At 42.1% G+C, this 13,235-nt stretch overlaps 1 protein-coding gene across 2 annotated transcripts in view; it reads right to left on the reverse strand.

The window, feature by feature from the left end:
- Positions 1-283: 283 nt before the first annotated feature.
- The window catches only part of LOC120945769 (flavin-containing monooxygenase 5-like), a 74,248-nt gene continuing 61,296 nt past the window's right edge, over positions 284-13,235 (reverse strand). The window contains exons 7-9 of one of the 2 annotated variants that reach the window (XM_040360151.1): positions 8,459-8,814; positions 4,080-4,152; positions 284-922 (exon numbers count right to left, since the gene is read on the reverse strand). In XM_040360151.1, the coding sequence (XP_040216085.1) occupies positions 577-922; positions 4,080-4,152; positions 8,459-8,814 (775 nt within the window). In that variant the 3' untranslated portion in view covers positions 284-576. The remainder of the gene's footprint in view (positions 923-4,079; positions 4,153-8,458; positions 8,815-13,235) is intronic. The other variant, XM_040360152.1, reaches the window with a different exon arrangement.

Genomic DNA, 13,235 nt, shown 5'->3' on the forward strand with positions numbered 1-13,235 from the left:
CAGTATGAGATGTGATATCTCTATATGTAATTTTAACAATTTTGCATCAATTAAACTATTTTATATTAACATACTGTGTGCTCACCTCAGTGTCAGCCCTGCATCCTTAAAAAGCCTATTCCTATGGGATTTATTTCCAAAATACACATATTAACTAACAAAAAAAAAAAATTGTAAAACTTCTCTCCAGAGGAAAAGGCTGTATGTAATGCATAGAGGCTCCAATGACGCTAACAAAAGATCTTATATTGGTCTGAGCCCAATATATCATCTAGAAAATAGGTTTTCCCTTTGACTCAGGGGTTCTCTTTATTACAGGGAACAAAATAAAACAATAAAAACTTGTTGAAGTAGCAAATTGCACATAAGAAGCTATGCATTTAGAATATTTTTTTTTCAGTAGCCAAGAAAAAAGGACAGTCCCATTACAATCAATGTTGAAAGCTGTGAGATTTTTACAATTAATTGAAATTAGATTTTAAACCTAAAGAATATATTATATAACAAATAGGTGTTGGTCAAGAGACTGAATTCTGTAACAATGGACCTTTTTGAATCATAGCATTGTTTGAATATTTACATTAAGACATATACGGCAGCAAAGATCACCAAAATGCCTAGAAGCTTAAAAAGCATATTAAATGAACTGTGGTTCATTTCAGTATCAGTAATGCGGGTCTTTGTTGGCTTTATGACACGATCTATCTGAGTTAGAATGGCTTTCCTGGCACCCTTCCATTGCCCTGGTCCATACAGACGATACTGGTAAGGGGTACATGGACCAAATAATGTCTCCCAGGCCAGCTTGGGATCGGACAGGAAAAGATGCTTAACATCGGGCTTGCAGCCTACTTCTACTGCAACTTCATCCATGTATGATACATAATCCACTTGTATGGTGTGTCGCTCACTTTTGACATACCTGAAACAAGAAGTTTGAATAATATTGTGAAAAGAATATTCAAAGATTTTTTATATATATATATATATATATATATATATATATATATATATATATATATATATATATATATATATATATATATATATATATTTCTTTATATATTTCGGCTTTATATATTCATAAGGACAACATTCTGTCCCTTTTTCCCATTCTGCTCCTGGGCTGTCATTCTGTCACCTAGGTTTCCAGTGGAAAATATAGTTAACCATTTAAACATAAATTATGCAGGTATAGTCCACCAAAAAAAAAGATAAAAAGAAGTATGTTATTTAAAAAATAAATTGTTATTGAAGCACGGCACTTTACCACAATAAGGCCTCGTACACACGACCGGGTTTCTCTGCAAAAACCAGCAAGAAAACTGCTTCTTGCCGAGATTCCCGTTCGTGTGTACGAGGCATTCAGGTTTCTCGTCTGGAAATCTGGCCAGAATCTCGACGAGAAAAAAAGAGAACCCGCTCTCTTTTTTCTCGTCGAGATACTTGTCGGCCTGTTTCCCGATGAGAAACCCGAGAGTGTGTATACTTACCTGTCGCCATGGAAACCTGCGCGTGCTCGAAATGACTTTGACGCATGCGCGGTAGCTTCCACAGCATAGGTAGGGTGAAGAAAGATGGCGGTGACGGCATCGAATGTGACGAGCGCATGCTCGCCATACGCGATGACATCACTGCGTTCTTTCCTTTGAAGAGAACCGCGGTTCTTTTTAAATGAAAGTCAGTACACTCCGGCGGCAAGAGTTTTTTGCCAAGAATCTCGTCAGGGAAAACGAAGGGGTTTTTCCTGACGAGATTCTCGGACATGTGTACGAGGCCTAAGGGGTTTGTTTATAGCAAAGCGCAATCTGATCTCTTCTGTGTCCAAGAGCGTTATCCCGCACCATGGCCTGCATTATACAAACCATTCATAAAATGCAGGCCGCAATGTTGATCGTGCAGTTGCTTATGGAGCTCTCTCTATCTAAAGTGATTCTGTCAGTACAGGGTCATTCGTAGGTACATCATACCTGCTTGAAGAAGAAAGTGGCCAATTTCTTGAAAAGCTGCCACTTCACTGCTATCTCAAACACTGTAGTATTTGCACACTTCCATTTGTGTAAAAACCTGCTAGCTGGCTAAAAAGATAACGTAAAGTGCAGAAATATACAACTATTTTTGAGATTGATAGTAAAAAAAAGAGAATATCCATTACCATTTAAAAAACAAATGAAAGCCCAATTTAATCTGAAAAAAGACACAGTATAATTTACCTAGATACACTAAGTAGATGCAAGTGCAACTTCACATTTGTTGAGAAAAGGCCAATTATCTCTAAGTAATGTATGTGTAGCGCCTGGTTCCAAGTACCAGTGCTTTGTAAATTTAGAGTTAATTAGCTCTGATCCAGTTAATCTGTTCAAATTGGGTCTCTGTCTCAGCTTGGCTGTGCTGTGGGCTCATTCCATTGTTACTGGGGTGCTGTTCCCACCCCAGGACGATGGGTGGCAGCAGTGGAGTCGAGGTTTGGGTGCTTTTCCCCAGCAGCCTATCAGGAGGGTTTCTCCTCGCTGTGCATGCTGGGGAGGGTATTTATGGGACAGACGCCATTAGTCTGGGTCTTCTTCTTGTCCTTGGAGTGCGGCACCCACCTTTAGGGTGACTGCATCACGGCACCCCGGCGAAATGGACTTCCAGGCCGGGGTGCGCGTGCCACACGGTGTTCCTGGTTTTGGGACCACGTTGGTGACTGGGTCCCCAATACAGAAAAGATCCCAAGCGAGGAAGCAGTTCGGTGGGGAGTCCATCTGAGGAGAGCCAAGAGAGGCTGGCGATCCAATAGGGTCTCGACAAACCACTGGGGATCAAGGTAACCGGGCACTGAGAGGATGGTCACCTATCAGTCGGTAACCTGCAAACTACCTGAAGGAGATCCAGGCGCAAAATCTTTCAAGGAGGATTATCTCCGCTTTTACAATTATAAGGGGGGGGTCTGTGGCAGAGACTTTTCCCTAAGTTCGTTCCAGGAGGGTCTGTGGCAGAGACTTCTCCCTAAGTTCCTGAGTGATACTCTGGCTGCCAGGTCAGTGAGAGAGGCCTGTCCAGGTACACTATACCCACTCCGCCTGGAGTGGTGAAGAAAACTAAGTGTTGTTGGAAGCAAGACTGTTTTCCTATTGTATGCCTGAATCTGCTATTTCTCCTTTTACTCCAACTCTTCTCTCACCACAAGTTTTATTGTTTTTACCCGGCTGGGTAATAAAGAGCACAGAAAAAGACACCTGTCGTGGACATTCCGTTACTACTATTTTTCACCATACACCCTTAGAAGGCGGAGGAGCCACGAGGTAACATGCCACCCAAAACAAACCAGCAGCTCCTTCGGGGGTAGTGCTACATATGTAATTTACAAGGATTGTCCTTGCAACACAGATTCACGAATGGGAGGGTCTGGTTTATTACAAGCACCTGGTGTACTTTCAATGTTCTAATAGAGAAAGTATCTTACAAAATGAAATTCATAATGCAAAGAATGCCTAAAATTGTATTTAGATGTTAATGTAGACCTCTGAGGAAATCAGTGAGCTGATCACAAAAGCACACAAGCAATTATAGGTGTCTCATAAGCAATAGGCCTAATGCCCCGTACACACCATCACTTTATGTGATGAAAAAAAATGACGTTTTTAAAAACGTCACTTTAATTGACTGTGTGTGGGGGAAAACGTTGTTTTATGTCTTGTAAAAAACGACCAAAAAAAATTGAAGCATGCTTCAATTTTATGTGTCGTTTTTCAAAAGTGCACTTTTTACTTCACAGAAATTGACCGTGTGTAGCAAAAAACGTCGTTTTCTAAGACGTTTTTTCATCCACGCATGCCCAGAAGCTACTTATGAAGCAAGCTTCAATGGTAAAACGTGGTGGAACGTAACCTCACTTTGCAAGATCATTGTGAGAAAACGATGGTGTGTAGGCAACTTCGTCTTTGAAAATTTAAGTTTCAAAAACGTATTTTTTTAGTTCACAGAAAGTGTCGTTTTTTTTCATCACATAAAGTGATGGTGTGTACGCGGCATTAGGGTGGAGATCCAAATTTCAAAAAATCTTTGACAAGCTCTGTTTAAAGAGATTGTCTAACCTGTTCTGCAAGTCTTCCTTTCTCTTGTTGATCTCTTCCTTCATTTCACCCATGGACGGAAGCTTGGCTAGACCTAAGAAAAGTGCAGACATAGTTAATCATAATATTTGCCAAAAGTATTAGGACACCCCTCCAAATCATTGGATGCAGGTGTTCCACTCACCTCCATGGCCACATGTGTAAACAATCAAGGACCTAGGCATGCAGACTGTTTCTACAAATATTTGTGAAAAAATGGGTTCGCTCTCAGGAGCTCAGTGAATTCAAGCATAGTACCGCCCATCCACAAAATTTCCTTCCTACTAAATATTTCATGGTCAACTATTAGTGGTATTATAACAAAGTGGAAGCAACTGGGAACAATAGCAACTAAGCCTCAAAGTGGTAGGCCACATTAAATTATAGCGCGGGGTCAGCACATTCTGAAGCTCACAGTACGCAGAAGTCTCCAACTGTCTGAAGAGTCAATAGCTACAGATTAGCACAACAACAGTGCTTAGAGAGCTTCATGGAATGGGTTTCTATGGCCAATCAGCTGCATCCAAGCTTTAAATCACCAAGTGCAATGCAAAGCATCAGATGCGGTGGTGTAAAGCACGCCTCCACTGGACTCTAGAGCAGTGAAGACGTGTTCTCTGGAGTGACGAATCACACTTCTCTGTCTGGAAATCCAATGGACGTGTCAGGGTTTGGCGGTTTCCAGGAGAATGGTACTTGCCTAACTGCATTGTGATAAATGTAAAGTTTGGTGGAGGGGGGATTATGGTGTGGGGTTGTCTTTCAGGTGTTGGGCCTGGCCCCTTAGTTCCAGTGAAAGGAACTCTTAAGGCATCAGCCTCCCAAGACATTTTGGACAATTTTATGCTTCCTAGAATGTATTTGCATCCTCACGGGGTAGTACTGTGGATGTGAGCATAGTTAAAATGGTGCCACATCCCAACTTTGATTCAACTCCACACAGGTGGATGAATGGCGGGGAAGCTACTGCTTCTATCAGACACACTGCTATGGATGCCTGTAACCTGGGTGGTTGCTGGCTTGGACCCTGATGTATTGAGCATATGGTTCAGCGACTAGGGAATACTATGTAAAGCATATTAACCCAACACCCCTGAACATAGGTGCGCACTATGGTACTCGCCTATACTATATCCAATGCCACCTGCATTAACCTTAAGATACCCGCGTTTGAGAATCCACCCAAGTATGATGAGGTCAGCACATTCTAACCGCCAAACCCTGACATGTCCATTGGATTTCCAGACAGAGAAGTGTGATTCGTCACTCCAGAAAACATGTCTTCACTGCTCTAGAGTCCAGTGGAGGCTTGCTTTACACCACTGCATCTGATGCTTTGCATTGCACCCCTTCTATTATCTATTAAAAAAGAAACTGCGCTAAACTAGTAAGCAACAAAAAAGGCAGAAGCTCAATGTGGGATACACACATAAATCGATTGAAAAAAAGGGGGGGGGAAGCTGCGCCAAAATAAATGAAATTAAATACAGTATATGGTAATGGAAGATTGAGCATGTTAAAAGTCCATATGAAGAACCAGTCCTCCTTTAAATGGCACTACAGTGACTCCACATAAAGAAAAAAGTGCCCAACCACCGTAACATAGACCTGCAAGCTAAAGGCCGTGGCTGAGTTATAACAGGTCTATGTTACGGTGGTTGGGCACTTTTTTCTTTATGTGGAGTCACTGTAGTGCCATTTAAAGGAGGACTGGTTCTTCATATGGACTATTAACTTGCTCTTCCATTACCATATACTGTATTTAATCCTTTGTTTATTTTGACGCAGCTTCCCCCCCCTTTTTTTCTTCTATTACCTATTATGGCTATTTAATATCCAGACACACTCCTTGCTCATCTGACTACTTTTAAGCCATCATACTAGTTCTACAGTGCGATAATCTACCTTTATACTCACCCTTATCTCCTGAAGAAGAGCAATTGCGCGTAACATGTAGAGCTTCCTCTTTCACACATCAACCCACACCAGGCCCGCCCAGACATTGATGGCTACAACTCATTGGTGCACTGATTTGGTTATGATGGGACCCTATTAGTGGCTGTGTTGATGTTTATATTACTTACTATCTGGGTAGTATATTATGGTGAGAATTTTAATTTGCACTTTGTATTTTAATAATAACTGTAATAAAATGTATATTTTTTTAAGACATTTGTGTACTTCGGTGCCTATAAAGTCCATAAGAGTTCACTCACCAATTTTGCTAATTTCAGGCTCCCAACTTTGTGGGAACAATTTGGGGGTGGCCCCTTCCTGTTCCAAAATGAATGCACACCAGTGCACAAAGCAGAGTCCATAAAGACACGGATGAACGAGTTTGGGGTGGAGGAACATGACTGGACTGCACCTCAACCCAATAGAACACCTTTGGGATGAATTTGAGCGGAGACTGTGAGCCAGGCCTTCTTGTCCAACATCAGTGCCTGACCTCACAAATGAGATTCAGGAAGAATGGTTAAATGGCAAAATATTCCCATGGACACACTCCTAAACCTTGTGGACAGTCTTCCCAGAAGAGTTGAAGCTGTTATTACGGCAAAGGGTTGGCCAACTGAATATTGAGCCCTATGGACTAAGACTGGGATGCCATTAAATTTCATGTGCATATAAAGGCGGGTGTACCAATACATTTGTCAATATAGTGTTTAGTACTGTATACATCTATATATACAATATATATATACAGTGTCATCTTAAGAGCATTATAGGCCCCCGGGCAATACAGTGCACTGGGGCCCTGTCTACACAATCACGCACGAGAATTTACTGACAAAAATCATAACATTTACTGGCAGAACCACATTTTTTAATGCCAGTGCAAAAAAAGTACCTAAAACTACAGTTTTCAGTGCCGAACAATGCAAATGTCAGTATTTAAACTATAAACATATACAGTAGCTAGTGCTATTAGCAATGTGTTTAAGTTAAACAAAAGTAAAAAAAAAAATGTCTTCATTGACATGAAGGTCAGGTTACCCCTTACAGTGAAAGGGAACTCTTATGTAAAGGGGAACGCTGCAGATCATGATCTAAGGAGGGAACTCTGATGTGGAGGGGGGCTCTGGTGACCAGAGACCACCTTATATCAGAGTCCACTGCTTTCTCTTTCCCACTTACATCAGGGTCCGCAGACTGAGTTGCATTGTAAGGGGGAATCCTGCAGACTCTGATGTAAAGGGGAACTCTGATGTGGGGGGCACTCTGGTGAATAAATAAATACTGGTGAATGAATAAATACACTAAGGTAAGGGGGGTCACTAATATAGGAGGGGGAACCTTTATATAAGTGCCCCCTTACATTTTTGCATTCACTCCCCCCTTACATCAGCAACCCCCCGCACTCGTGGAGGACCGGATCTTCTCTGTGATTTCCGCAAACTGGGCATGGGCAGTTATAACCCGTCACTCTCCACAATTTTTTACTGCAGTTGCTGGGCAGCCGATGGGGGCCCCCCAGGCAAGCAGGGCCCCCGGGCAACTGCCCAGCATGCCCAATGGAAAAGATGGCCCTGTATATATATATATAACCTTAATACCCCATTTACACTAGCACATTTTTTGCATGTTTTCATGATTCACACAGAGGACAGCCCATGAATTTCAATGGGTTGCCCTACACACAACAAACACAGCAAAGAAGCTGACGCCGCTTTCTGAGCTTCTGACTTTGAGTATTTGTCACCATGCACAAGAACACACTTCTTGCATGCCACATTTTGGATGCCATTAACAATGAATGGCAACACAAACATTAGATGAAATGTGCATTTCTTCAGTGAATGAAAGAAAAATCACCAGATTTAGGCTGGATTCACACCTATGTATTTTTAGTGCTTTTTGCATTTTGCAGATTTGCACTACAGAACGCGTTCCATAGGAAACCGTGTTAAATAGACTGTAGTGCAAATTTGCAAAATGCAAAAGGCACTAAAACTGCATAGGTGTGACTCCAGCATTAGTGTGATTTTATGTGCTACCCTAGTGTGCATAAGGTGTAAAGCCCCACTCTTACTCAGTCTGTTACAAACACAGACAACTAGCAAGAATTTTTGTTGTATTGCAGCAACTGCATTTACATGAGATATTTTCTTAAAGTCGTCTTTCACCTGCAATATGTTATACCAAATCAAATGTGAGCATTTACACAGCTTGTATTTGTAAAAATATGTGTAAAAATATTTGGTGTGTGTGTGTATATATATATATATATATATATATATATATATATATATATATAATCTGCCTTAATTTAATTTCATTTTATTTTATATCTACCTGAAACTTTAATCACAGAATATTAAAAAATTGATGAATAGATGTATAATTGCATTACTCTTTACCTTGGAAGACTCTTGTTGCCCAGCGAGCCTGAATCTCAGAAACCGGCATTATAGCCCCAACTGGTTGGATGTAACCAATGAAAGCCATTGTTGGCTTTTCCAGATTTGCAGGAAACACCATTTTATACAGAGGTACTTCGTTATGTTCAACCTTTATAACAGATTCGTCAATAAAGGGGAATGAAAAATTATATCCTGTGGCAAAAAAGACCACATCAATGTCTTTTTCTATTGTTCCATCTTCAAAAAAGGCATCTGTCTCGGTGAAATGTGCCACATTAGTTTTCATCAGGACTTTGCCTGAGATAATGCGATTAGGTAAATCATCACTAATTGTTGGATGCTGACCGAAAAATCTGTAAATATATATATATATAAGCAATTTTATTAAAATAGGTAGCTTTTGTACTGAACATATTCTTTTTTTTAATTCAAGTAATCTTTATTCGTTTTCTTCCATACAAAACAAAAGGTAAACATTAAAAATCGTTTTACATTTCATGTATCCTAATAAAGTGCATTTCTATGTTTACAATTTGTATTATTCCTTTTACTTTTCCCCCTTCCCACCCCACTACTTGTTTGCATATTTCTCTATACCCACCTTGGCCGTCTTAGATTCTGTTTTACTCTTAGCACTTTTTGACATGTAGCGAATACACGTTCCTAACCCGAACTCTTTTACCTCGTTATTTTCTTTTTACCACCCCTGGTCCACCCCGGTGGCCTCTCTTATTTCCCCAACTCCCTTATGGTGGACATCCCATTCTTCTCAACCAGGGCTCCCACATTGTTTTAAATTTGTTAAAGTTGCCTTGTCTGGTTAGGGTTACTTTTTCTTTCCATACTGTAGCATTAATCACGTTTTCCCATTCAGTTGACGTTGGCGCTTTCTCTGACTGCCATTTTTGTGCGATCAGCTTTCTGGCTTGGAACAGACATCTTATAGCTGCTACCCTTCTGCCTTTTGACTCAGGTCTCTCCTCTATACAACCTAGCAGACAGACCAGTGCCTCCAATTCCAAGTTTATCCCAAAAGTAGTGTTTATGATCTCTATCACTCTACCCCAGTACTTGTGCAATTTTGGGCACCTCCAAAGCATGTGTATTAAGTCCCCTGTCTTTTGGCATCTGGGGCATTTGTCGTCTTCTTTCCTACCGAACTCGTACAGTCTCTTTGGCGTGTAATAGTCTCTATAAAACAAGAAAAGGTGAGAGATTTTCTGCGACGGTGCAAGAGACACCAAGTTCCCTGCCGCTAGGATCTGCTCCCATTGTGCTGTTGTAATTTGGCCTACATCCTCCTCCCACCTCTGTTTGTTTTTTTCCAATCTTCCTCCCTCGAGGAACCCCACACTGACTTTTGCATAGAGGTCTGAAATGGTTCCCTTGGGGCCCTCATCTTTTACTAAACGTTGAAGCTGGGGGATTTTTTGCCCCCTTATCCGACCCTGCTTAAATTGCGCCTGGAGGGCATGTCTGACCTGTAAGTATGTATAAAATAAGGAATTTGGTATGCCATATTCTTCTTTTAATGCAGCAAATGATTTCAACGTCTCATCTAAATATAATTGATCTACTCTGGTTATGCCCAACCTTTCCCACTCTTTCAACTTTCCCATTTTTATAATCTCCTGTAGATTTTTATTATCCCAGAGTGGGGAATACTCTGTTAACCCCTTGTACCCCAGTGCTATCTTGCCTGCCTGCCTAGTTTTTTTGATCAATCCCAATGTAGGGTTCATAACTGGAAAGGAGTCCGCCTCTAGTGTTTCTATCAATGACCTGTGGGGGGACCCCATTAGCATCATCCTCCTGCTGGCGCTCCCTCCTCCCTCTATTCCACACCCCCCCAGGTGTTGTAATTGAGCCGCTAAAAAGTAGCTGTGGGGGTGGGGGACCGCCAGTCCCCCTTTTTTATTGGGGCCTGTAACGTTTGGAGGCTGATCCTAGCTAACCCCCTCTTCCAGATCAGTTCCCTGAAAAGGGTCTAAATTTTTTTAAACCAGGCCTTTCCTATCCACACAGGTGAATTATGGAGCATGTACAGTAGTTGTGGCATCCAGATCATTTTTATAAGGTTGCTTCTACCGGCTATCGAAAGTGGGAGTCTTCCCCAGATCTCCGCTTTCTGTTTAAATTTTTTCAAGAGAGGTTCCAAGTTATTAGCGATATACTGTTCTGGGTCCCGCGTTACAACTACACCTAAGTATTCCATTTTATCAACTATTTTCAATTGTCCTGTTCCCTGCTGGTTTTATTGGCAAAAGTGCAGACTTTTTCCAATTGATCACTAGTCCCGACATTAGCCCGAATGCCTCCACTGTTTCTAATGCCGAGTTTAGGGACTTAGTGCAGTCCCCCAGGAAAAGAAGGATGTCATCAGCGTATAATGCAGTTTTTTCCTCTCCTGAGTTTCTTTGGAAGCCCAGTATATCCTGATTTCTTCTAATCGCGATTGCCAGCGGCTCAATTGCCAACGCGAAGAGGAGAGGAGACAGGGGGCACCCCTGTCTCGTCCCCCTCTCTAACTTAAACACTCTCGAGTATTCATTATTTATTTAAATTTTTGCAGTTGGGGCATTATATAACATTTTTATCCATCCAGTGAAGGTGGGACCGAATCCGAACTTTCCCAGGATGTGCCAAAGGTAGTCCCACTCAAGGCTATCAAATGCCTTGGTGTCGTCTAGGGTTAATATGGCTTCATCTCCCTCATTCGCAGTTGGTGTTTGAAGGTTCAGGTAGAGTCTTCTAATATTGACACTGGTTGATCTGTTTGGTATAAAGCCAGATTGGTCTGGGTGGATAAGTTGCTGTATATACCTATTTACCCTGGCTGCAAGTATCCTAGCCCGTAGCTTAACATTGGAACATAATAAGGATATTGGTCTGTAAGAAGCTGTGTCCAACAAATCTTTTCCTTCCTTCTGTAGTACTATTATAATAGCTTCTGACATTGATGCAGGCATTCTACCCCTTTCTAGGGCCCCATTTAACACCTTAAGAAGCTCTGGGAGCAACACCTTGCTGTACTTTTTGTAAATTTCTGCCAGTAGTCCGTCCGGTCCGGGGGACTTCTGGTTTGTCATCCCTCCCAGGGCCTGTTGCATCTCCTCAAGGGTTATGGGGGATTCTATATTACTTCTATCTTCCTCTTGTAACATTGGTGTTTCCATTTCCCTTAGGAACTCATTTATGCCTGTTATCTCACCCCTTCTTTTTGTTTTATATAATTCCTGGTAGAATACCTCAAATGTATCTAGAATCTCGGGCGTCTGCGAGGATATTTCCTCCCCAGCTGTCCTGATTGCGGGTACATTTGAGGGCGCCGAGTTGGTTCTGGCTAAGAGTGCCAGTGTATGACCTACACATTCCCCTTCTGCAAATGAACTTTGGTTTTGGAATAGGCGTTCTCCACCCTCCTGTTTATTGCCATTCTATACTCCTGCTGCTTCTCGAGCCAGCTTTTTTGTTTAAGCGGAGAAGGGTCCTCTACGAACTGTTTTTCTGCTTCCAGGACTTCTTTCCTAATTTATACTTCCCAGTCCCTGTAATTTTTCTTTATCTTGGCTACCTGTTCAATCAGAAGCCCTCTGAGGAAGGCCTTCATAGCGTCCCAGACCACCTCCACCGGTGCTGTCCCCGAATTAAAATTTATAAATTCTCTTAACTTTATTTCCACTTCCTCTGGGTCCCCCATGAGTTCCAGCCAAAACGGTCTTATTTTCCAGTTACCTGCGGGGTGCTTCCTGCCTATAATCAGAGACAACACCAATGGAGAGTGGTCCGACACCCCTCTAGGGTAGTATGCTATCTCATCAACCAGTTGTACACTTGCCCCATTACCTAGGGCCATATCTATCCTGGACAGAGTAGAATATGAGCTTGAGAGACAGGAATATTGTCGTGCCTCTGGATGTTTTGTTCTCCACATATCGCACCACCCGACTTCCTCCAGGAATTGGTTAAAGAGTCTCTCCCCCCTGCTATCTCCCTGCCCCCCTGGTGGAAACCTATCTTTTGTCCTATTTAGTGTGACGTTGAAATCCCCTACTACTATTATCGGAGTATTGTCCTTATTTATTACAAATTCCACTAGTTTATACAAGACCTCCATTTTAAAGGGTGGGGGGATGTATATATTCGCCAATACATATGGCGCATTCTCTATTTGGCAATGCAAAAATATATAACGTCCCGCTTCATCTATCTTGAGCTCCTTGCATGCAAAAGACACCCCCTTCTTGACCACTATGCTCACCCCCCTTGAATAAGAGGAGTGAACTGAATGATACTGATGTTGGTATTTTCTATTTACTAGTTTTAATTTTGTTTCCTTTGTTAGGTGTGTCTCCTGCAGGCAAATTAACTCTGCTCCATGCCCTTCGAGCATAGAGAAAACTGCAGCTTTCTTAATCGGGTCGCCCATCCCCCTCACATTCCAGGAAGCAATTTTAAGTTTTTTTGGTCTCATTACTCCACCATAGGTTTATAAACACAGACATAATATTTCCTCGAGTCGTCTATAGGGGAAAGGTGTATGACCAGACATGCAACCCTTAATAAACTTGGAAAGGAGGGAGACCCCTCCAATTGAGGTAACCCCACAAGGCCGGTTCCCATTAAGCAAATCAGTGACCCCTCCATAATACCGGGGGGGGGCGGGGAGGGGGGGCCAGGAGGTGTGCCTCCCCGACTTCCCCCTCTGGGCTGGCCCCCACCCCCCCTCCTCCGCCAAGAAGAAAAAAGGAAAGAGATATATCCCAAAAAATTT

This window comes from Rana temporaria, chromosome 7 (assembly GCF_905171775.1).
Source record: "Rana temporaria chromosome 7, aRanTem1.1, whole genome shotgun sequence".
Classification (NCBI taxonomy): Eukaryota; Metazoa; Chordata; class Amphibia; order Anura; family Ranidae; genus Rana; species Rana temporaria.